This window comes from Hyperolius riggenbachi, chromosome 6 (assembly GCF_040937935.1).
Source record: "Hyperolius riggenbachi isolate aHypRig1 chromosome 6, aHypRig1.pri, whole genome shotgun sequence".
In the NCBI taxonomy this organism is placed as follows: Eukaryota; Metazoa; Chordata; class Amphibia; order Anura; family Hyperoliidae; genus Hyperolius; species Hyperolius riggenbachi.
Genome location: NC_090651.1, coordinates 342,451,835 through 342,477,711, shown reverse-complemented (window position 1 = coordinate 342,477,711; position 25,877 = coordinate 342,451,835). Strand labels below are relative to the sequence as shown.

Sequence of the window (25,877 nt, the reverse complement as noted above, 5' to 3'; positions counted from 1 at the left end):
AAATATACTGTTATCTCCAGCTTGGATGTGGATTTGAAGCTGAATAGCAGGACAAAGTGCTTTGTTTAAACATTTCAATTATGTTCTGCTAAAAACATATTCTGGGATAGTAGCTTTAAAGGCTGTGAGGAGTCTTTTAGAGCAAAGTAGAAATGCTGACTTTCAAACCACGTTAAGTGACAATACAATATATGACAATATACTCTTTACAGCACTGCAGGAGATGTTAGTTCTATATAAATACTAATTAATAATAATCCAATATAATAATACCTAACTGTCCCTGCGTCATCCTCCTGTCCGTGTGTCTGTGGTTTTGTGCTACTGCACATGTGTAGCACGCGGGGACAGGAGGAGGACAGGGTCAGGGACCCGAGCTGGTGTGTCCGCGCAGGCAGGCGACAGATGCACACGTGCGCGGTGGACGGGTGCATGCGCATGCGTATGACATGCAGCGGCGGTGGCGGCCATGTAACAGAGACCTAGAGCCTGTTTTTAAACGGATTAGGTCAACTAGTGTTTATATAAACGTCCTATTTGTGCAATATTAGTGCAAATAGGACTTATAAACATCCATTTTGCAGAAAGTGGTTAAGTTACTAAAGATAATGTTTTTGTAATAAACTCAGTAGATCAACATTTTCTGAAATTCCCAGCCCAGCACTTTTGGAACTAACAATCATGTTACACTTAAAGTCACTAAAATTTCCTTTTTTTTCTGATGCTGGTGCTCTGCTTGAACCTCATCAACCTGTCTGTGCCATGTATCAATGCCTAAATGCATTGAGTTGTTGCCATGTGATTGGCTTATTAGTTATGTGTGTTTAGAAGCAGTTGAACAGGTGTACCTAATAAAGTGGCCAATTAATGTATATGTTACGGCCAGAACCCGTAGTGTGGCCACTTCGCGTTCTGGCCAGCCACTTCGGGTTCTGGCCGGCCAATGTGCGAAGTGGCCGCAGCGGAGCGGCCAATGTCAGAAATGTAATTACTACACTAAGCTACAATGTATTTTACGGCCGTCTCGCTGCGGCCAAATGTGTAACAACTTGCTTAATTTCATTAAATATAGCCGGCGGCAATGTAATTGATGAAGCCGCCAGCTTTCGCACTGCCTCCTCTCCTTTTCCCCTGCCTCCTATACGATACGGAGCAGCCGGCGGGGACACGGGTGTCCCCGAGAGTCGTTCGTCGCGGCAGGGGAAGCAGAGCACCCGCTCTGCAGGAACGGCAGGATACCCCTGCCGCGACGAACGACTCTCGGGGACACCCGTGTCCCCGCCGGCTGCTCCGTATCGTATAGGAGGCAGGGGAGAGGCGGGGGGGGGGAGAGGAGGCAGTGCAAAAGCCGGCGGCTTCATCTATTACATTGCCGCCGGCTATATTTAATGAAATTAAGCAAGTTGTTACACATTTGGCCGCAGCGAGACGGCCGTAAAATACATTGTAGCTTAGTGTAGTAATTACATTTCTGACATTGGCCGCTCCGCTGCGGCCACTTCGCACATTGGCCGGCCAAAACCCGAAGTGGCTGGCCAGAACGCGAAGTGGCCACACTTCGGGTTCTGGCCGTAACATATACGTCTTCTAAAATACTCAGTAGTTACCTGTCCGGTCATTCTTATTTTATGGGTGTTAAATAGAAACACAGCTTGTGTGGATGTGTCCTGAGCTCCTCTGGGGTGGGACATTTTGGGAACTTGCAATAGGACTTTGGGCTCATTGGAGCAAAATAACCTCAAAGGGTGACATTGTGCTGTTAAGCTGTATGACTATTGAGCTATGACACTTCATATTATTGCAGACAGAAAAACAGCTTGTGTGGATGTGTCCTGAGCTCCTCTGGGGTGGGGACTTATGCAAATTACCATTCCCTGTGATAGAATCTTTCATGTCTTGTTGTAAAGATAATCATTATAAACTTTCATTATACATTTGCAAAACAAATATCAAAGGGAGAATGTTGCATAGCTAAGATGGTATTGCATACATACTGTAGGTATAAAGAGAGAAAAATGAAAATGAAAAATTACAATAGGGAAAATGATACCAAAGAGCATGTATGAAACATAGTGTAGATGAAAGAAAAATGAATGCAATACACTCCTTTACAATAACCTAAGTCAGAGGTCAAAAGTTGACATGCCTTTCACAGCCACAAAGGAACAATCGGAAACTTAGAGGAACTCTTTAAAACAATGTAATAAAAAAAATGCTTCATTTTTACAATAATTATGTATAAAGGATTTGGTCAGTGTTTGCCCATTGTAAAATCTTTCCTCTCCTTGATATACATTCTGACATTTATCACCTGGTGACATGTTTACTGCTGGCAGGTGATGCCAGTGGAAGGAGATGATGCTTGCTTTTTTTGGCACTTGGACCCAGCTGTAAACTGCTGTTATTTCCCATAATGCAATTTGGTTCACAGACAGGAAACTGTCAGGACTATTGTCCTGACATCACACTGTGGGAGGGGTTTCACCACAATATCAGCCATACAGAGCCCCCTAATGATCCGTTTGTGAAAAGGAAAAGATTTCTCATAGGAAAGGGGGTATCAACTACTGATTGGGATGAAGTTCAATTCTTGGTCATGGTTTCTCTTTAAGCAACCTAAAAAAAAAATGAGCTTCACTTACCTGGGGCTTCTACCAGCCCCCTGCAGCCGTCCTGTCCCACGCCGGTACTCAACTTTTCTTTTTTCCCCGCTGCAGCTTAGTTTCCTTTTCGCCGACTGGGAGTTAGCGGGCCACTGCGCCTGCGCAGCCTTGGCCACGTGTATCCTTGTTCGGGTTCCCGTCCACAATAGCATCCTGCGCAGGTGCAATTTGAGGTTTTCTCTTACTGTGCCTGCGCAGGACGCTATTGTGGATGGGAACGCCAGCAAGGATAGTCTGCAAAAATGAAACTAAGCCGCAGCGGGGGACTGGAGGATTGTTGAGGAATGACACAGGGACAGGACGACTGCAGCGGGCTGGTAGAAGCACCAGGTAAGTGAAACTTAAGTTTCCCTTTAACGTGTAATATTAAAGCAAAAACTATCATTATGAAATGTGTAATGCTGCCCACGCAGACCAGAGATAATGATATACTTTTTTACAGATACAATTATGGTTATCTGTATCACTGAAGAGCACAGGATGAGTATCACAAGGACAGTTTTGATCCTCACTGTTTTTCAAGGTAAAGTAGACTCACATTTTAAAGCAATGCACTATAAGAAAAGCACTACTTATACAGGTCATATATCTTTCAGACATTCTTCAGGGAGTTTTGTGCCAGAGCTGGGCTATCCCTTCTGATATCACTGGACTGCTTGGAGCGTGTGTGGAGATCCCATGTATTTTCACACCAGGGAGTCATTCTGGATCATCAGATGTTGTGTGGTACAGATATAACAGATATTATCTTGAGATTTTTAATAGTGAAAAAAGCTCTTCAGTTCTGCCAGAATATAAAGGCAGGACATTGCTAATACCTGGGAGCAACAGCTGCACTGTGAGGATAGATCCAGTGAGAAGAGAAGATCGGGGGGACTATTACCCTGGAATAGCAGGAAATCAAGGTACAAATGCCTACTCAAAATACGGGAAGTTTCTACGTCTTCAGGTAACAGGTAAGTACATCTTTATGGGCACAAGAAAGCAGCTTTTTCCCTTTTTTTTAAAGGGCTTTGAGACTGATATGTATTAAATTATGTATTCACAGTTCCTCCTCTGTGATGCTGCAGGAACAATTAAAGCTCATTTTACATTCAATTCACAATTTTGATTTATTATGTAGTGTTGTTGATTCAGTGTGTTCATTGCCCTGCTAGTCTGGAGGAAAACGCAACCAGGGCCGGATTAAGGCCTAGTAAGGCCTACTAGGCCATGGCCTAGGGCACCACAGGAGCAAGGACACCAAAGCAGCGGGCTAAACTTTGAAAGATTGCAAATGCTGCAATGCAGGGAGATCAGGCAAGCACCTGACTGTGGTACTCTGCTGTCAGCGGCCTGTGCAGCGGCCACCTTGCTCTCTGTGCACGCTTGCATTGTGGCGGGTGGCTATGGACTTGGGCAGCATTGGCGATGGAGGGAAAGAGGAAGCTTCTGCACTGGAAACGAGCTGAGAATTTAGTGACACTGATGGCTGCTGCGGTGTGAAGGCATCTGGCTACCTATGCTGAAGGGGGATGGCTGGTGACAGTGGCCTTGGGCGGTAAAGGGTACATATCTGGCCCTGGGCCAAATTAAAGACTTCTAGGAGATTTCAATTCTTCTTCATGCTATAAGATTTCAGGGTAGGAAGTGAAGGCAACACAGACTTTCCATGCCCTTTTTAAAAAAAAAAAAATGTCACTGCTATAGCACGTGTCATGATCCTTAAAGTGTACCTGAGACGAAAAAAAAGTATCCATACATACCTGGGGCTTCCTCCAGTAGTGATGGCCCGAAGAGTTTGCTGGCGGACAGTTCCTGGAAAACAACAGCCATTCACCTGTTTGCTTTAATGCAAAGCTTTAGTCAAACAATTGCGTTCGAATATAACATTAAAGTCAATGGGCGCCGACTTAAGCGGTTAATAGTAAAGCCCACATACATGCTAGAAACACCAAATTCGCATGGTATGTTAAGGATGACAGTGGGAACAAGATGAAATGTTTTTCAAAAAGACCTCGATGTTAAAGTTCTGCGGTAACATGGCAGATAATGTATCAACATGTATATAAATGTCTTTATTTTTTATATGTTCAGAGTGGAGAAAGAAAAATGAAGTGGGGTTCCCCCTCCCAAGCCTCTGTAACCCCTTGTCCGCCATGCAGGCTGGGATAGCCAGAACGTGTAGCCCCGGCCATGTGGGGCGCTGCACCCTGGGCTATACCAGCTCACGTGGTCTGGATAAGAAGGGCGGCCAAGTCTCCCCCTCTCCCCCGGAGCCCTTGTCCAATCCATGGAAAAAGGGCTCTTCCCCACCTGCGGTGCCCCAGGGGTCTTTTTCTTTGTGACAGTTCCTCTTTAACCCCTAATATTAATCTCTTCCCTTGATAACCTGTTTCTTTCTCCTATCCCCAACTTATTCCTTTTATGTTAAAGAGGAACTCCTGTGAAAATAACATAATGAAAAAAGTGCTTAATTTTTACAATAATTTTGTATAAATTATTTAACAGTGTTTGCCCAAATCTTTGCTTTGCCTGATTTACATTCTGAAATTTATCATATGACTACATTTTTACTGCTGGCAGGTGATGTCAGTGGAAGGAGATGCTGCTTGCTTTTTTTGGCAGTTGGAAACAGCTGTTATTTCTCACAATGCAGCAAGGCTCCCACAGTGTGATGTATGAACCCTGGTGCTGACATTACACTGTGGGAGTGGTTTCACCACAACAGGGGCGTGCCTAGGGCATTTCACATCCGGTGCTGGGTATTAAAAGACACCCACCTGCCCCTCTAAAAAAGGAAAGGAGTGAGTGTGGCATGCTGAGCGTGCCACAACGGGTAATGCTAGGTGTAGGTGCCCACAGTAGAGGTAATATAGTTGGCCCAGTATAGGTAGCATAGTTGCCCCCTGTAAAGTTGGCCTAGTATAGATTGTAAAATTGCCCCCAATATAGGTAGCTAGTATACTTGCCCCCAGTATAGCTAGTATAGTTGCCCCAGTGTAGATAGTATAGTTGCCCCAGTGTACATAGTATAGTTTCCCCCAGTGTAGGTAGTATAGTTGCCCCAGTATAGGTAGTATAGTTGCCCCAGTATAGGTAGTATAGTTGCCCCAGTATAGGTAGTATAGTTGCCCTGGTGTAGGTAGTATAGTTGCCCCCAGTATAGGCAGCATAGTTGGCCGCGGTATATGGGGAAAGCTTGGAAGGAGGGTCAGTGGGGACAGCGGTGGGGAGGGGGGCCAGACCCCCTCCTCCCTCATTTGGGCCCCCTCCTTGTGGCACTTCCCCCTCCAGATTAGCGGCAGCACACAGCAGCGGCAGTGAGGAATGACTCACCTACTTCCTGTGTTCCAGGCGATGGTGCACAGCGTCATTGTCACGTGACACTGGTCTCCGCCTTCTCCACTGCTCACTGTGCCTCCTGATCAGAGTAAAGGGGTGTCAACTACTGATTGGGATGACATTCAATCCTTGGTTATGGTTTCTCTTTAAACCCTTCTTTATGCCTAACACTAACCTAACCTTAACCTTCCAGATGTTCCAATGTTATCCTTCTGGATGCCTATCTTTAACCATTTAACCCAAGGCCATTTAAATTTTATGTGCCCCTAGGCCAAGTATGCTGTGGCTCCCCTTTATTGTGCAGCAGTGCTCACTTGGGCATCATTTTCCCTTTTTTACGTGTTGACCGCATTTTCAGACTCCTTTTTCATATGTAGCAACACCTCTTTCATGTTCAGGTGCCCCATTGGCTGCAGCCGCCCAAAGCCCGGGCCTTTGTGGCCTTTACAGAAATCCGACCCTGATCTAACCTCAATAACTAAAAACAATCCTCAACTGTCCTTGGCCTCCTAACAATAATCCCTTAGTCAATGCCTAATTACAGGATTACGGGATTTTGATATTGGGTGAAATGTTATTTTTATATCCCGTTATCCTTTTCCTGGGGATCCAGGATAGAACTCTTATGCACAAAGCAGGAGGTATAAAAATGACAATGTTGCAATTTTGCAATGCAAACTCTGAAAACACAAATCCCCTTTAGAATTCTGTGTGGAATTTCAGGAGATTCGGAATTTAGCAATTTCAACAATCCCTAATAATAAACAACCAGTAGGCCTTTGAACAAATTATATCAGCATTGGCTGCACTCCTTCCTCTGCCAGTGCCTCTCTGCCTGACTGTCTGCATATGGGCCCTACTCCTTGATAAAGGATCACACATGATCTGAAACAGACATGTTCCATTGTAGTTATTACTCCTTCTTTTATGGTGGAGCTGGTTGATTTACTGCATATTCTGGATTGAGGATTATTGGCATAGCGTTTATTGTTACTAAGTACATTAAAATAATAAAGTAGCCAATGGCTATAATTTACCCAAAGGTCTTTGATTCTTTATTGTGTAAATTATTGTGGCATTGCCTGTTAACATTTCCTTGAACCATATCAAAACAAACTTTGCATTTGTCCACAAGTAATGGAATCGGTGTAAAAAACAGAAGTGCATGGGCAATAAGCTGTATAGAGAAGTTTTTATTACGTGCTATGCCATTGCCAGACTGTAATTCCCCTTTAAATAGCCCTAGTCACACCCATCTTGGTCACAGTTCTGCATCACACCTGGTGGGGAGGAGGGGCACTGGAGGAGCTGGACTATGACAGCTACACCATCCTGGAGGAAAGAGTATGCCCTGGACAACAGCATGGGCTGCAGATGCCTAGACAACTTGTAGCATTAGACCAGGAGCATGGAAGGTTGTAGGACACTTTAACTCCGCATTGTTTACGCATTAATCTTTTAGTGGTGTTTGCAATACTCTGCTTCCTGTATGATTTTCTTTTCTATTTACCTTTATTTGACCGTATAGAATAGCTTTGACTTAATATTCAAAGTGATTTGTGGGAAAGGAGTTGTTAGAATTTATGATAGTCACATATTCTGTAGATAAATTATATATCAAAATGTATACTAACAATTTGAATTAAATTAATAGTGGAAATTTAAATATTTTCAGATTCTGCAACAGTTGAACTCCGTGGTCCGAATAATATAATAGAAGGATTGTCTGCCATTCTCATATGCTCTGTAGAGCACACATGTGCCTCCTCTCCACCCATCCTGCAGTGGAGCAAACCTGGTGAAACCAAGAGAGAGTCTGAAGACCTTTCTGGAGGATTGTGGAGAGAAATATTGCAACTTACATATAATCCTTCACATGAAGATGATGGAGCGCGGATCAGGTGCACCGCTACCTATCGCAATAACATACACTTTCAGAGTGAAGCAACACTAAACATCCTATGTAAGTAACACAGGTAATTCAAATTTAGACAAGACAAGACAAATAACATTTATATTGCGCTTTTCTCCTTGCGGACTCAAAGCGCCAGAGCAGAGCAGCAGCCACTAGGGCGCGCTCTATTGGCAGTAGCAGTGTAAGGGAGACTTGCCAAAGGTCTCCTACTGAATTAGTGCTGGCTTACTGAACAGGCAGAGCCGAGATTCGAACCCTGGTCTCCTGTGTCAGAGGCAGAGCCCTTAACCATTACACCACCAGCCAACTGCTGAAATTTAGCTGCAGGCAGATATATCTAAATATATAAAATCAGATGTATGTGTTTGCGTGTGTATGTAGGTATGTGTGTGTATATGCAGGGGCGTCTCTAGCCATTTTGTCACTCCAGGCGAGAAAGCCCGTGGCACCGTCCCCCCCCCCCCCCCGTACGGTGCCCCCTAATGAAATTAATCGTAACGCAGCAATGATTAACTTAAAATAATTGTAGTGCAGCAATCTTTCACCAGAGAATAACCATAACGCAGCAATGATTCACCATAAAATAATCGTAATGTGGCCAGCGTTCAACAGAAAATAATCGTAATGTGGCCAGTGTTCACCAGAAAATAATCTTAATGTGGCCAGTGTTCACCAGAAAATAATCGTATGTGGCCAGAATTCACCATAAAATAATCGTAATGTGGCCAGCGTTCAACAGAAAATAATCGTAATGTGGCCAGTGTTCACCAGAAAATAATCTTAATGTGGCCAGTGTTCACCAGGAAATAATCGTATGTGGCCAGAATTCACCATAAAATAATCGTAATGCAGCCAGCGTTCAACAGAAAATAATCGTAATGTGGTCAGTGTTCACCAGAAAATAATCGTAATGTGGCCAGCGTTCACCAGAAAATAATCGTAATGTGGGCAGTGTTCATCAGAAAATAATCGTAATGTGGCCAGCGTTCAACAGAAAACAATCGTAATGTGGCCAGCGTTCACCAGAAAATAATCTTAATGTGGCCAGTGTTCACCAGAAAATAATCGTAATGTGGCCAGCGTTCACCAGAAAATGATCCTAATGCGGGCAGCGTTTCACTAAAAATGTATAATTACCTGTAAAAAGAAAAGCATTTACTCACACGCAGACTCCTCTCCCTGAGCGCAGCTCCCCCGACCATCTTCCTGCAGCAGCGCAGCCAGCCTCCGAAAGTCCCGCGCTGACAGGCAGAGCAGGGCTACAGGAAGATGGCTCCCAAAGCCCTGTACTGAAGACACAAATTTGACTCCATTATAGGGCTTCGGACACCATCTTCCCGTAGCCCTGCTCTTCTTGCCGGAAGACTATGCAGGCTGGAGCAGTGAACTGCGGGCTGGGGGGGGATGAACTGGCCAGTTCACCACAGGGGTCTCGCACAGTCTGGCGGGGGAAGGTGGGCACTTTCCCCGCGGCGGCACCCCTCCCCCACCCGGCGCTCCAGGCCACCGTTTGTCCTTGCCTGGTGGCTGGGACGCCTCTGTGTGTATGTGCCACGAGCCGATCACTCGAAAACGGCTTGACCAATTTGAACTAAACTTGGTATACAGATCCCTTACTACCTGGGATGATATGTTCTAGGGGTCTCGCATCCCCCTGCACACCTGGGTAGAGGTACAAACAGCAAATCAGATTTCACCCATTCATGTAAAAGGAAAATATGGAAAAGGCTGCCATTCTCACAGTAATCAAGCCAGAGTCCCCACACTTGGCACAGTTAGTCACTTGGTGCCGACGTTACAAATCCAGGAAAAGTGGGCGGAGCATAAAACAGCCAATCAAATTTCAGCCATTCATTTTCAACGGGAAAATGTAAACTGCAAAACATTCTTACACTGATAATTGCAGGGTTCTCAAACTTGGCACACATGGTCACTGGGTGAATGAGATTAAGATTGAGGAAAGTGGGTGGAGCCTACAACAGCCAATCTAAATTCACCTATCGATTTTCAAGGGGAATATTTAATTGGCTGCCATTCTTACACTGTTAATGGCAAAGGGTTCAAACTTGCTACAGTCAGTCATTGGGTGACTGGGGTCCAAATTCACTGAAGGGACTGGGCCACAAACAGCCAATCAGATTTCTTTGCTGGATAAACTGCTTCCATTCACACATTTTTGATGCCAGGAACCTGAGAGCTCACAAACTTGGTCATTGAGTGACTGTGTGTCAAGGTTACAAAAAGTGGGAGGAGCCAAAAACAAGTTTCACTGGTCAAATATAAACTGCAGCCATTCTTACACTGTTAATGGCAGGTTTCCCAAACTTGACAAAGTTGGCTAGTGGTGCTCGGATTTAATCCGTGATCACGGATAAATCCTGATTCACAAGCATTTTTAACTATTCCACCGGCGTAACTACCAGGGATGTGACCCCATCAGCCGCAGGGGGCCCGGGGCGGCGGGGCTCCTCCGGGGCCCACCAGCCATGTGCGGGGGGAGTGCTGCTGCCCGCCTGATTCTGGGACCCCCCAGCCAGATGTTGAACTGGCTAATAGACGCCGCACCAGTTCATTCCCTGCAGCCCACAGTCTCCTGAGAGCAGAGCAGGGCTACGGAAAGATGGCTGCCAAAGCCCTGCACTGGAGACTATTTGTGTCTCCAGTACAGGGCGTCAGGCGCCATCTTCCCGTAAGCCCTGCTCTCTGCCTGTCTGAGATTTGCTGCTGGAGGATCGTCGGGGGAGCCGCGCGTAAGAGGCCAGGAGAGGACACTTCTGCAGGTGAGTGATTTTTTTTTTTTTTTTTACAGGTGGATTTTATTCTGGTGACTGCTGCCCAGTGTACGATTTTCTGGTGAACGCTGCCCACATTGCGATTTTCTGGTGAACACTACCCACAGTGCGATTTTCTGGTGACTGCTGCCCACTGTACGATTTTCTGGTGAACGCTGCCCAAATTGCGATTTTCAGGTGAACGCTGCCCACTGTACGATTTTCTGGTGACTGCTGCCCACTGTACGATTTTCTGGTGACTGCTGCCCACTTTACAATTTTCTAGTGACTGCTTCCCACTGTATGATTTTCTGGTGAACGCTGCCCACATTGAGATTTTCTGGTGACTGCTGCCCACTGTACGATTTTCTGGTGACTGCTGCCCACTGTATGATTTTCTGGTGAACGCTGCCCACATTGCGATTTTCTGGTGAACGCTGCCCACATTGCGATTTTCTGGTGACTTCAACCCACCGTATGATTTTCTGGTGACTGCTGCCCACTGTACGATTTTCTGGTGAACGCTGCTCACTGTACGATTTTCTGGTGAACGCTGCCCACTGTACGATTTTCTGGTGAACGCTGCCCACTGTACGATTTTCTGGTGAACGCTGCCCACTGTACGATTTTATGGTGAACGCTGCCCACTGTACAATTTTCTGCTGAACGCTGCTCACTGTACGATTTTCTGGTGAACGGTGCCCACAGTGCGATTTTCTGGTGGACACTGCTCACATTGCGATTTTCTGGTGAACGCTGCCCACATTGCGATTTTTTGATGACTGCTGCCCACTGTACGATTTTCTGGTGACTGCTGCACACATTGCGATTTTCTGGTGACAGAAACCCACTATACGATTTTCTGGTGACTGCTGCCCACTGTACGATTTTCTGGTGAACGCTGGCCACATTGCGATTTTCTGGTGACTGCTGCCCGCAGTGCGATTTTCTGGTGACTGCTGCCCACTGTACGATTTTCTGGTGAACGCTGCCCACAGTGCGATTTTCTGGTGACTGCTGCCCACTGTATGATTTTCTGGTGATGCTGCCCACAGTGCGATTTTCTGGTGACTGCTGCCCACTGTACGATTTTCTGGTGAGTGCTGCCCACAGTGCGATTTTCTGGTGACTGCTGTCCACTGTAGGATTTTCTGGTAAACGCTGCCCACTGTACGATTTTCTGGTGACTGATGCCCATATTACGATTTTCTGGTGACTTCTGCCCACATTACGATTTTCTGCTGAACGGTGCCCACATTGCGATTTTCTGGTGACTGCTGCCCACAGTACGATTTTCTGGTGACTGCTGCCCACTGTACAATTTTCTGGTGAACGCTGCCCACAGTGCGATTTTCTGGTGACTGCTGCCCACTGTACGATTTTCTGGTGAACGCTGCCCACATTGCGATTTTCTGGTGAACGCTGCCCACATTGCGATTTTCTGGTGACTTCAACCCACTGTACGATTTTCTGGTGACTGCTGCCCACTGTACGATTTTCTGGTGAACGCTGCTCACTGTACGATTTTCTGATGAACGCTGCCCACTGTACGTTTTTATGGTGAACGCTGCCCACTGTACAATTTTCTGGTGAACGCTGCCCACATTGCGATTTTCTGGTGACTTCAACCCACTGTACGATTTTCTGGTGACTGCTGCCCACTGTACGATTTTCTGGTGAACGCTGCTCACTGTACGATTTTCTGATGAACGCTGCCCACTGTACGTTTTTATGGTGAACGCTGCCCACTGTACAATTTTCTGGTGAACGCTGCCCACTGTACAATTTTCTGGTGAACGCTGCCCACATTGCGATTTTCTGGTGTACGCTGCCCACATTGCGATTTTCTGGTGACTTCAACCCACTGTACGATTTTTCTGGTGACTAAATAATCGTATGTGGCAGCGTTCCCCAGAAAATAATCGTATTTGGCCAGCGTTCCCCGGGAAATAATGGTAATGTGGCCAGCATTCCTCAGGAAATAATCGTATGTGGCCAGCGTTCCCCAGGAAATAATCGTAATGTGGCCAGCGTTCCCCCGGAAATAATCGTAATGTGGCCAGCCTTCCCCAGGAAATAATCGTAATGTGGCCAGCTTTCCCCAGGAAATAATCGTAATGTGGCCAGCGTTCCTCAGGAAATAATCGTAATGTGGCCAGCGTTCCCCAGGAAATAATCATAATGTGGCCAGCGTTCCCCAGGAAATAATCGTAATGTGGCAGCGTTCCCCAAAAAATAATCGTATTCGGCCAGCGTTCCCCGGGAAATAATGGTAATGTGGCCAGCATTCCTCAGGAAATATTCGTATGTGGCCAGCGTTCCCCAGGAAATAATCGTAATGTGGCCACCGTTCCCCAGGAAATAATCGTAATGTGGCCAGCGTTCCCCAGGAAATAATCGTAATGTGGCCAGCGTTTCCCAGGAAATAATCGTATGTGGCAGCGTTCCCCAGAAAATAATCGTATTTGGCCAGCGTTCCCCGGGAAATAATGGTAATGTGGCCAGCATTCCTCAGGAAATAATCGTATGTGGCCAGCGTTCCCCAGGAAATAATCGTAATGTGGCCAGCGTTCCCCAGGAAATAATCGTAATGTGGCCAGCCTTCCCCAGGAAATAATCGTAATGTGGCCAGCTTTCCCCAGGAAATAATCGTAATGTGGCCAGCGTTCCTCAGGAAATAATCGTAATGTGGCCAGCGTTCCCCAGGAAATAATCGTAATGTGGCCAGCGTTCCCCAGGAAATAATCGTAATGTGGCCAGCATTCCCCAGAAAATAATCGTATGTGGCCAGCATTCCCCAGGAAATAATCGTAATGTGGCCAGCATTCCCCAGAAAATAATCGTATGTGGCCAGCGTTCCCCAGGAAATAATCGTAATGTTGCCAGTGTTACCCAGGAATTATTCTTAATGTGGCAGCGTTCCCCAGAAAATAATCTTATGTGGCCAGCGTTCCCCAGGAAATAATCGTAATGTTGCCAGCGTTCCCCAGGAAATAATCGTAATGTGGCAGCGTTCCCCAGGAAATTATCCTAATGCGGGCAGTGTTTCACTAAACCTGTAAAAAGAAAAGTATTTACTCACCTGCAGAAGACTCCTCTCCCTGGGCGCAGATCCCCCGACCGGCGATCTATCTGCAGCGGCGGCAAGCACGTGTGACAGGCGGGGGCGGAGTTAGGGGCGGCGCCGACGTGTCAACAAATTAGCGTGCGACAATTGCACGCTCTGCACAGAGAGGGAGAGGGGGCGGACCAGTAGGCGGCGGCATCGCACATATAAACTAATGTGCATGCTGCTCGCTCTAAGGAGGAGAGGAAGGGGGCGGACCAGTAGGCGGCGCCGGGCACAGGCTGAGCTGCCTGTCACAGCCGGCGCCGACCTGGGTGAAAGGGCTGCCCATTGTACGATTTTCTGGTGAACGCTGCCCACATTGCGATTTTCTGGTGACTGCTGCCCACTGTACCATTTTTATGGTGAACACTGCCCGCTGTACGATTTTCTGGTGAACGCTGCCCACAGTGCGATTTTCTGGTGACTGCTGCCCACTGTACGATTTTCTGGTGAATGCTGCCAACTGTATGATTTTCTGGTGACTGCTGCCCACTGTATGATTTTCTGGTGACTGCTGCCCACTGTATGATTTTCTGGTGACTGCTGCCCACTGTCTGATTTTCTGGTGAACACTGCCCACATTGCGATGTTCTGGTGAACGCTGCCCACTTTACAATTATTTTATGGTGAAATGCTGCCCACATTACGATTATTTTATGGAAAAACGCTGCCCCATTAAAATTATTTTATAGTGAAAAGCTGCCCCATTAAGATTATTTGGCACCAATGGGGTGGGGGCATCCACATTTTCGCAGGGGGGCCCAGTGATTTCTAGTTACGCCCCTGGACTATTCGACTTCAAAATCCGGACCCGTGGATTGAAATGGAACCATGGAAAACGGCCACGACAGGCCATGATTTTTTATATCCGGATCCATTCACAACCATGAACACGGCGGGGAAGCCATGGTTAGGTCGTGATTAGCAGAAATGGGCGGAAATTACTTCCCTGGGTCAATCAGAGGCCCTCATCCAGGCCCTAGCAACCAATCATAGGAGGGGAGGCTATCATTTATAAAGCAGCAGCCATTGAAGCCAGCTCCGTCCTTGGTAGGCTGTGGCACTGAGAGGATCATCTCCAGGCCATTGTCGCTTCAGCAAGAGCGTTATAGTGGGAAAAACATATCGTTTTTACTCCTAATATTGCTCTAATAGTGTTTTTGACAGTTGTATTTAGGTAACTAGCCTGGTAGTGATTTATTACTGCAGTTAGCTGTAGAGAGTGAGTGTAGTCATAGTGAGAGAGTGTACTGATTACTGTGCTTAGTGCAGGCAGGCAGGTTCAGACTGCTTATACTGCTTCACTGTATACTTGTTAGCTAGCTGAGCCAGCCAACCAGCCAGTGATCAACTTCAGTTAGTTGCAATTACTGTCAATGGTCAGTCACTAAGTTTATTCTGTGGCCTTCTACTGTGTGGTACTAGTCTAGTGTGCAGCCTGGCTGTTAGTTTGCTGTGTGCATAGTGCACACAGACAACTGTCCACTACTGTTTGTGCTCTTTATTATTTTATTTTACTATATCACTGATCACTTATATTCAGCTCATTAGCTAGTAATAATTTTCAGTTACTACTTGCAAACTTTGGATGGCCCCCCCCCCCCCCCCGCAAAACTTTGGATGGGGCCCCCCCCACCCCCATCTCACTTTCTTTCTGCACAGGAAAACTGAGGACAATAGTATGAGACAACAAGCTCTCAATGAGGCAGTGACACTCAGACATCAATCTTACCCACTCCACTGTGTTGTAAAAGTAATCAGACACCATAAGCCTTTGTGTGATAAGAATCTAGGAATCTCTTTGGACTGATTGCTGGATAAGGGACAGTCTACAACTTTTTTAAAAATGTGACTCCTTTGTTTGCAAGGTAGTACATGAAGTCATCAGAACTTTGCAGCAGTGAGAGACAGATGTTTTTTATGAACCCTAGGGAGCAGGGACAGTGTACAAATTCCAAAGTGTGTATGATTCCTTATCGGTGCGGTGTACACATGCAGTCAATATAACAATGGTGTGAAAGCAGAATACGTTTTTTCTCTCCATGCCCTTAGATGTCAGTCTTTCAAACTTTTCCCCCCACAGGCCCCCTGTGGCTTCTGGGCCCCCCTGCAGAGGCATTCCTTGCAGGGTCTATTGTTACGCCCCTGGTCACTGCCACTGTTGTTTAGTCACTAAGTTAAGTCAGTGACATTGTCCTGTGCTTCTAGCGTGCAATCGTTTGCTTTTCGCATAGTGCAGGCAGACCGCTGCGCTGTCCACTGATTTTCGTGTTCTATTACTGTATTCATTTTTTTGTTTTTTTTCCCTTTACTGAAAAGTCAATAAAAGCCCCCTGTATGTATATTCCATCTGTCTCCAGGCCCACACGTATTGACTGTAAAAATCAGCACACTTTCTCCACCTTGAAATATTTGTCATCCAACATGTCTGGCAGGGGTCAAGGGGGTGACAGGAGAGGGAGTGCCATTGCCTCTGCCAATTCTGGGACTTTTCCAGGGCCAGGGAGAGGGCTCTCAGCTGTACGATGCAGCAGAGCCTGGGCCGAGTCAGCCGATGCCGGTATCACAATTTTTCAAACCTTTGGGTCCCTGTGTGGTGTTCAAGCAGCTTGAACCTGAGGTGTTGATGGACATCATGACTTCATCCCAGACGTCCGCTGTGAGCAGCACTCCCAGCAGCTGCAGCAGCCAATGCCCCTTGCTTGCTGTGACATCCACCCCAGCAGCCAGTGGTCAGCAGCCCTACCCAGATGAGAGCTTTCTGTCCCTCAGTCCGGCATCTGGGAACGTGTTGATGGATGAAGCTCAGGACATGCTGGGGACTGATATGGTGGAGATTGTGCTCAGGCCAGGATCAGAAGTCTTTTTTGATGATGAAGAGGGCTCTGTGTCTGGGGATGTAGAGGCGGAAGAGGAGGAGGGGAAGTCAGAAGAGCTTTATCCTAAGGAAGATGATGATGATGATGTTGTGGACCATCCGTATGTGCCGCCTGAGTCCGCAGAAGAAAGCTCGCAGCAGGATGATGAGTCATCTAGACAAGGACATTGCCATATGTCAGGCAGGGGCAGGTCCAGCAGTGGGCGTGGAAGAAGACAGGCCGCTGCTTCAGCTGGCACCACCACCAGCAGTAGCACCACCACTACCACCACCACGCAAACCCCAACCACAGAGAGAGCCGCTGCACCCTCTGCTTGTCGTAGCGGCCAGAGCCACAGGTCATTACCGTCCCCAATATGGAACTTTTTTGAAGTGTCAAGCCAGGACAAAACATATGCTATCTGTAAGCTATGCAGAAAAAATTGAGCCATGGGTGCAACGTGTCCAAGGTGGGTACCTCATCCCTCCAGGGCCACCTGAAGAGCTCCCACTGCAGTAAGTATGCTGAGTTCAAGAGGATGCAGGAACAGCAAGCAGGGGGTGTTCAGAGTACAAGACCCACCACCGCAGCGACAGCATCCCTACCTCAGGGTCATGAAACCCCCGCCGCAGCACGCAAGCGTACTGCACCCAGGGCCGGATTTAGGCCAAGGCCTCCTAGGCCATGGCCTAGGGCACCACAGGAGCAAGGGCACTAAAGCAGCAGGCTAAACTTCGCAAGCTTCAATGCAGGGAGATCAGGTGAGCACCTGAGTGTGGTACTCTGCTGGTAGCTGACTGTGCAGCAGCCACCTTGCTCTCTGTGCATGTTTGCATTGTGGCAGCTATGGACTTGGGCAGCATTGGAGACGGAAAGGAAGAGGAAGCGTCTGCACTGGAAACGAGCTGAGAAATGAGTGACACAGATAGCTGCTGCAGTGTGAAGGCGAGCTGGCTATCTATACTGAAAGAGGTAAAGGGGGAGGGGTCATCTGGCTACCTATACTGGAGGGGGTTGTGGGGGAGGTCATCATGTTACCTATACTAGAGGGAAGGGGAAGGGGTCATCTGGCTACCTATGCTGAAGGGGGGCGGCTGGTGACAGTGGCCTTGGGCAGTAAAGGGTACAAATCCGGCCCTGACTGCACCCTCGGCAGATAACACAGACATTGAGTGTGGTGAGGTCAGACAGTCCTCCTTGGCCTCCTCTGCATCAAATCGGCGTCAGACCCTGCTGAGCGACACCTTTCAGGGTCTGACCAAGCCTCTACCACCTTGTCACAGGCGAATCCGTAAATAAAATGGCTTGCTGGCCCGGGCCATGGCATCACAGCTCCTTCCCTACTCCCTGGTGCAGGAGGGGAGTGATATGCGCACGCTGCTCCAGTTCGGCATCCCCTAGTGGCAAATCCCCAGCTGCCACTATTTCTATTTGTCATGTCATTGCTATTGCTGCAAGGAGAAAAAAAAAAACATTGACAAAAACCTCCCTGGGGTTTTTTTTTTTGTGGCGTCGCCCACATGTCTCATCCTCCTCCAGTGGTACCACCACCGCCAGGTGCCATTGGGACTCACCATCACCTCTGCGATTGCTTAAAGTGTATTTCCCTGTTTAAAAACAATTATTACCAATTACTAGCCGCATTTCAAGTGTTGATTGAACTTTGAAATCCATTTTCTCAAAAACGAAAAGTCCTTTTTGATTTTCTTTTAAGTTGTAGCCCCTTATCACCTTTATAATCCATGCATTTTTGGGGATTGTAGCATGTATAGGGGCTTTGCTATAAGTGTTAAAAGAAAATCCGGATCACGTGTCATGAATAGTCGTGATAGACTCATTCACGGCAAAAATCTGATTCGAATTCATGGTTCAGTTTCAAATCCGGAAAGCAATCACGACGGTTCCGGATTTTTTTTTAACCATGGCCGTGGTTGTCGAATCTGTGGATTGTGGTATCCGAGCAACACTACAGTTAGCCACTGGGTAACTGGGATTAATATTTAGAATGTGGGTGGAGCCTACAACAGCCAATCAAAATTTGCAAGGGGAATATTTACATTACTGCCATTCTTACACTCTTAATAGCAGATGCCTCAAATCTGGTACAGCCAGTCACTGAGAGACTGGGGTTTAAATTCTGAAAAGGGTGTAGGCTACAAACAGCCAATCAGATTTGTTTAATTTCAATGGAAAAATGCAATTTATTGATGCCAAGGACCCCAAAGCTCATAAACTTGGTCATTGAGTGACTGTATGTCAAGGTTATAAACAGCCAAAAACAACTAACTTTTTACATGGGAAAATATAAACTGCAGCCATTCTTACACTGTTAACCACCCTGGCGTTCTATTAAGATCGCCAGGGCGGCTGCGGGAGGTTTTTTTTTAAATACAAAAAAAACTATTTCATGCAGCCAACTGAAAGTTGGCTGCATGAAAGCCCACTAGAGGGCGCTCCGGAGGCGTTCTTCTGATCGTCTCCGGCGGCCAGAAGTAACACGGAAGGCCGCAATGAGCGGCCTTCCGTGTTTTGCTTACTTCGTCGCCATGGCGACGAGCGGAGTGACGTCATGGACATCAGCCGACGTCCTGACGTCAGCCGCCTCCGATCCAGCCCTCAGCGCTGGCCGGAACTATTTGTTCCGGCTGCGCAGGGCTCAGGCGGCTGGGGGGACCCTCTTTCGCCGCTGCTAGTGGCGGATCGCCGCAGAGCGGCGGCGATCAGGCAGCACACGCGGCTGGCAAAGTGCCGGATGCGTGTGCTGCTTTTTATTTCATCAAAATCGGCCCAGCAGGGCCTGAGCGGCAGCCAACGGCGGTGATGGATGAGCTGAGCTCGTCCATACCGCTAAGATGGTTAATGGCCGGGTTCTCAAACTTGACACAGTTGCTCACTAGGTGACTGGGATTAATATTCAGAAAAGTAGGGGGAGCCTATGACAGCCAATCAAAATTCATCTATTTATTTTCAATTGGAATATTGAAACTGCTGCCATTCTTACGCTGTTAATGGCAGAGGCCTCAAACCTGCCACAGTCAGTCATTAATAGAGATGGCCCGAACGGTTCGCCGGCGAGCGGTTTCCGGCGAATTTTGGTGCTTTGAATTCACGATCAAACCAAACTTCCGGAAGTTTGGTTCGCCCCCATAGTGCATCATGAGGGTCAACTTTGACCCTCTACATCACAATCAGCAGGCACGTTGTAGTGAATTAGGCTACACTCCCTCCTGGAGCCCCCCTTATAAAAGGCAGGAAGCATCAGGCTTTTCACTCACTCATGTGCCTGCAGTAATTGGTGAAGGGATAGCTGCTGCAGGGAAACAGTAAATTCGGGCGCCTGAGGCTAGTGGACAAATCAGGCGCCGCCATTCACTCCTATAATAAATATCGTTTAATGGGCGCCCGATAGGAAAAAAGGGCGCCGGAGAAAACTAACGTTTTAAAAGCGGCGCCCGGAGACTTAATGTTTTATTACTGTTTCTCATGATTACACATTATTTAATGATTTATACATTTTTAAATATTATTTTTAAACGAAAAACAGTACAATATTTTTTCCCAAACATTATTTTTAAACGAAAAACAGTACTTTTTTTTTTAACATTATTTTTAAACGAAAAAACCAACAGGGGGGGTCTTAGGTTTAGGCACCAACAGGGGGGTCTTAGGTTTAGGCACCAACAGGGGGTTTTAGGTTTAGGCACCAACAGGGGGGTCTTAGGTTTAGGCACCAACAGGGGGGTCTTAGGTTTAGGCACTAACAGGGGGGTCTTAGGTTTAGGCACTAACAGGGGGGTCTAGGGGTTAGGGGTAGGTACAGGGAGGGTTACTTAGTAATTTTTTTTTTAAACGTTATTATACGTTTCACTATTTAAACGAAAGATTAACGTTTTTACAATTGCCGATTTAATGCACATTATTTAATGATTTATAACTTTAAAAAACATTAATTTTAAACGAAATACAGTACAATACAATTTTAAACGTTATCCATGCTTATCGTTAAAAACCCGGCGCCCTTTTTTCCCAGCGCCCCTTTTTAACGTACGCCTGCTGCAGACTCTCATAGGGAAAGCTTAGTTAGGCTCTTGTAGGCTTGTTAGCTTGCTCCTTGCTGATTCTTATTGCTAAAAAAGCACCCCACAACAGCTCTTTTGAGAGCTAATCTTGTGATCTATTTTTTTTGTGTGTGTGTGTCCCACTGACACTTGTGTTGCATAGACAGCCTTGGTAATTTCTACCGTGTGTGCCACTGCCAGGCCCAGCACATTCAGTGACTACTACCTGTGTGTGTGACAGGTGCACATTGTAATACCCACTGCATATACCTACCTGTTGCTCACTGTGCAATACGTGAGCGCACGCAGTGTCACTGTGCCTGTCCGGTATCTGTCTGTGTGTGACAGGTGCACATTGTAATACCCACTGCATATACTTACGTGTTTTTCACTGTGCACCCACCCACCTACGTGAGCGCATGCAGTGTCACTGTGCCTGTCCGGTACCAGTCTGTGTGCACATTGTAAAACTGCAGAGAAGGGAAGAAAAAATCGGCACTAGATGCTGACTTGGCAGATCAGGAGCTACAGGTGCAATATCCACTGTGCCTCCAGTGTAGTAGTATATCCAGGTAAAAACAAGTAAAGTTTTCCGGGCACCAGAAGGATTTGCAAGTCACCTTTAATAAACTCCCGACACCTTCAGTAAATACATGCAACAAATCTAAGCCTTACAGCTGTTTCACAGGATAAACCTGCTTCTTTAGTCAAGTCAGTGCATACCTTTCACTTCATCCCCCCCAATATGGACAAAACAAAAGGCAGAGGCAGGCCACCTGGCAGGTCTGTTCGAGGTCGCGCTGTCGTTATTTCGTGTGGACCTCGACCAAAGTACAATGTTCAAAAGAAGGCATGTGCCCAGGGCCGAGCCTGGGCGGGTGCTGCGGGTGCAAGGCACCCAGGCGCCTGCCTCTGAGAGGCGCCGCCCGGCCCCGCTCTCCCCCTGTGCCTCTAGCCGCCGCGTCAGACGTCGATCAGGCGGGCGGGCGCTAGGACCTAGCACGCCGCACTGATATGCGGAAGTGACATCACTTCCGCATATAGAGCGGGTGCGTCCGGCGCCCTTTTCCTGGTCGGGTCGCCCGCTGATTGAGGTCTGACTAAGGGCTGCTGAAAGGTGAGGGGGGAGCGGAGGAGGGAGCGGCGGCGGCGGCAGGGTGCGCTCCTGTCACTCACTAGCTATCCTGGGCACAGATACCACCTGGCTACCTATCCTGGGCGCACATACCCCCTGGCTACCTATCCTGGGCACAGATACCACCTGGCTACCTATCCTGGGCACAGATACCACCTGGCTACCTATCCTGGGCACAGATACCACCTGGCTACCTATCCTGGGCACAGATACCACCTGGCTACCTATCCTGGGCACAGATACCACCTGGCTACCTATCCTGGGCACAGATACCCCCTGGCTACCTATCCTGGGCGCACATACCCCCTGGCTACCTATCCTGGGCGCACATACCCCCTGGCTACCTATCCTGGGCACAGATACCCCCTGGCTACCTATCCTGGGCGCACATACCCCCTGGTTACCTATCCTGGGCGCACATACCCCCTGGCTACCTATCCTGGGCGCACATACCCCCTGGCTACCTATCCTGGGCGCACATACCCCCTGGCTACCTATCCTGGGCGCACATACCCCCTGGCTACCTATCCTGGGCGCACATACCCCCAGGCTACCTATCCTGGGCACAGATACCACCTGGCTACCTATCCTGGGCGCACATACCCCCTGGCTACCTATCCTGGGCACAGATACCCCCTGGCTACCTATCCTGGGCACAGATACCCCCTGGCTACCTATCCTGGGCACAGATACCCCCTGGCTACCTATCCTGGGCACAGATACCACCTGGCTACCTATCCTGGGGGCACAGATACCACCTGGCTACCTATCCTGGGCGCACATACCCCCTGGCTACCTATCCTGGGCGCACATACCCCCTGGCTACCTATCCTGGGCACAGATACCACCTGGCTACCTATCCTGGGCACAGATACCCCCTGGCTACCTATCCTGGGCACAGATACCCCCTGGCTACCTATCCTGGGCACAGATACCCCCTGGCTACCTATCCTGGGCACAGATACCCCCTGGCTACCTATCCTGGGCACAGATACCCCCTGGCTACCTATCCTGGGCACAGATACCACCTGGCTACCTATCCTGGGCACAGATACCACCTGGCTACCTATCCTGGGGGCACAGATACCACCTGGCTACCTATCCTGGGCGCACATACCCCCTGGCTACCTATCCTGGGTGCACATACCCCCAGGCTACCTATCCTGGGCACAGATACCCCCTGGCTACCTATCCTGGGCACAGATACCCCCTGGCTACCTATCCTGGGCACAGATACCACCTGGCTACCTATCCTGGGCACAGATACCACCTGGCTACCTATCCTGGGCACAGATACCACCTGGCTACCTATCCTGGGCACAGATACCACCTGGCTACCTATCCTGGGCACAGATACCACCTGGCTACCTATCCTGGGCACAGATACCACCTGGCTACCTATCCTGGGCGCACATACCCCCTGGCTACCTATCCTGGGCGCACGTACCCCCTGGCTACCTATCCTGGGCGCACGTACCCCCAGGCTACCTATCCTGGGCGCAGATACCACCTGGCTACCTATCCTGGGCGCACATACCCCCTGGCTACCTATCCTGGGCGCACATACCCCCTGGCTACCTATCCTGGGCGCACATACCCCCTGGCTACCTATCCTGGGCGCACATACCCCCTGGCTACCTATCCTGGGCGCACATACCCCCTGGCTACCTATCCTGGGCGCACATACCCCCTGGCTACCTATCCTGGGCGCATATAACGCCTGGCTACCTATCCTGGGCGCATATACCCCCTGGCTACCTATCCTGGGGACATATATCCCTGGCTATATATTCTGGGGACACTGTCTGTTTGTCATTATGTGCATTTACTGGTGAAAATCTCTCTTATGTGCATTTGCTGGTGAAAAGCTGTCTTCTTATGTGCATTTGCTGGTGAAAAGCTGTCTTCTTATGTGCATTTGCTGGTGAAAAGCTGTCTTCTTATGTGCATTTGCTGGTGAAAAGCTGTCTTATGTGCATTTGCTGGTGAAAAGCTGTCTTCTTATGTGCATTTGCTGGTGAAAAGCTGTCTTCTTATGTGCATTTGCTGGTGAAAAGCTTTCTTATGTGCATTTGCTGGTGAAAAGCTGTCTTATGTGCATTTGCTGGTGAAAAGCTGTCTTCTTATGTGCATTTGCTGGTGAAAAGCTGTCTTCTTATGTGCATTTGCTGGTGAAAAGCTGTCTTATGTGCATTTGCTGGTGAAAAGCGGTCTCTTGTTATGTGCATTTGCTGGTGAAAAGCGGTCTCTTATGTGCATTTACATGGGGAAAAGCTGTCTCTTATGTGCATTTAGTGGGGAAATTTTGTCAGTAAAAATCTTTTGTCAGTAAATTTTTAGGTATTTGTCAGTAAAAAAATAACGTGAAAGGTTGGCAACACTGGCAGGCTGCGCGGCGCAACGGGAAAGATACAGGCAGCCCACCTCACGCTTGGGCTTGGCGGGGGGAGGAGCCCACGACAGCGAGAGTAGGGTGGCCGCAGGCAGCCATAAATACGCAGTGTGTGACTGCGTCGCACTTGCAGAGCCTCTCAGCCTGAGTTACTACAGAGACTAGCAGACTCGCAGGAAGCCAAAGCCAGCCAGGAGCAAGCCCATGGAAGAGGGGTAGGAATGGGGTATCACATGCATGCGGAAAGAGGTGGAAGGTGTGGGTGTGATTAGGCAGGACACTGGTGTGGTTATGTGGTTGGGCGCGGTAAATTTAACCACTCCCATAGGCGCCAGAGAAAATCTTGCACCCAGGTGCCAGGCACCCCAGGCTCGCCCCTGCATGTGCCATCAACCCCCAATATTGTCAGGACGTAGTTGACTAAGTAAGACAAAACACCTCATCTTTCTCAGCTTTCACACGGAAGCGTGACATATCTTCCTCCTCCTGCTCTGATTCTGGCACTCGACTTAACACTCAGTCGGCCGCCACCACCAAAGTGCCATCACCCCAGGGCTCAGCGGTGTAGAAATTTTTTTGTGTGTCAGCCTCAGATGAGAGCAATGCCCTCTGTACTCTCTGCCACCGAAAATTGAACCATGGAAAGACCAAGACCCGCATAGGGACAACTACCTTACGAAGGCACATGATTACAAAGCACAAACTGCAATGGGATGACCACCTGAGGAAAAACAGCACACAAAAGCAAAGCCACACACCGCAGTGGAAGATACCAGGACGCAATTTTTTGTCAAAAAAGGCCATACCTAAACTGTACCGTGATGTTGAAAGGTAAGTGGTGACATCTCTGGCACACAGCGTTGGGTCAAGGGTCCATCTGACCACGGATGCCTGGTCTGCAAAGCACGCTCAGGTCTGCCCAAAGACTAAGTTACTTCTTCTGATATATAGGCACCTTTGGGGTTACAGACCACAAGATTAAATTGTGAAAAGTGAGTGATTAAATTGTGAGAGAAAGATGGGGAGGAGAGAGTGCGGAGAAGAGGAAAGGAGAGAGGGAGAGAGAAGAAAGGAGACAGTGGGGAAGGGAAAGAAAACAGCAGGGGCGTAGCAATAGAGGTTGCGACCGCATCGGGGCCCTTGGGCCAGAGAGGCCCGAAAGGCCCTCCCTCAACTGCAGTATTGGCTGTCTATTGGTCCTGTGCTCATCATAATACTGACTTCTATAGATACTTTGAATAGTGGTAAGAATTAACAAACTGTTCCCCTTTCCCTTCTTGCACCTCTGACACTGTAGTTATCCTTGGAAGATTTTGCGAGCCGTATCAATTCTTACATTTAGAGTGTTTGGGGGGCCCAATGTAAAACTTGCATCGGGGCCCACAGCTCCATAGCAACGCCACTGGAAAAGAGTATGATGGGAGGGAAAGCAGAAAGAGAGAGAAGAAAACGAGATACAGCATTTATTTTACCATAATTGCAGTCTGTATGGCAAATGAGGGAGTGAAGACTGGGAAAAGTAAGGCAGGCAATCACACATGCAGGGCAGGAGCAGCAAGCTTATTTTAATTGCAGCCAGACCTCACACAGAGCATTCCTGTCCTGCTATCTACTTGCCATTCTAGGACACCTGACACATGTTAGTTAGTAGC

At 48.1% G+C, this 25,877-nt stretch overlaps 1 protein-coding gene across 1 annotated transcript in view; it reads left to right on the top strand.

Moving 5' to 3' along the window:
• The first annotated feature begins 2,947 nt into the window (after positions 1 to 2,947).
• LOC137522230 (B-cell receptor CD22-like) overlaps positions 2,948 to 25,877 on the top strand; it is a 69,468-nt gene continuing 46,538 nt past the window's right edge. Inside the window, exons 1-4 of the mRNA XM_068242263.1 lie at positions 2,948 to 2,993; positions 3,260 to 3,619; positions 7,663 to 7,950; positions 16,218 to 17,063. Of these exons, the coding sequence (XP_068098364.1) occupies positions 2,948 to 2,993; positions 3,260 to 3,619; positions 7,663 to 7,950; positions 16,218 to 17,063 (1,540 nt within the window). The remainder of the gene's footprint in view (positions 2,994 to 3,259; positions 3,620 to 7,662; positions 7,951 to 16,217; positions 17,064 to 25,877) is intronic.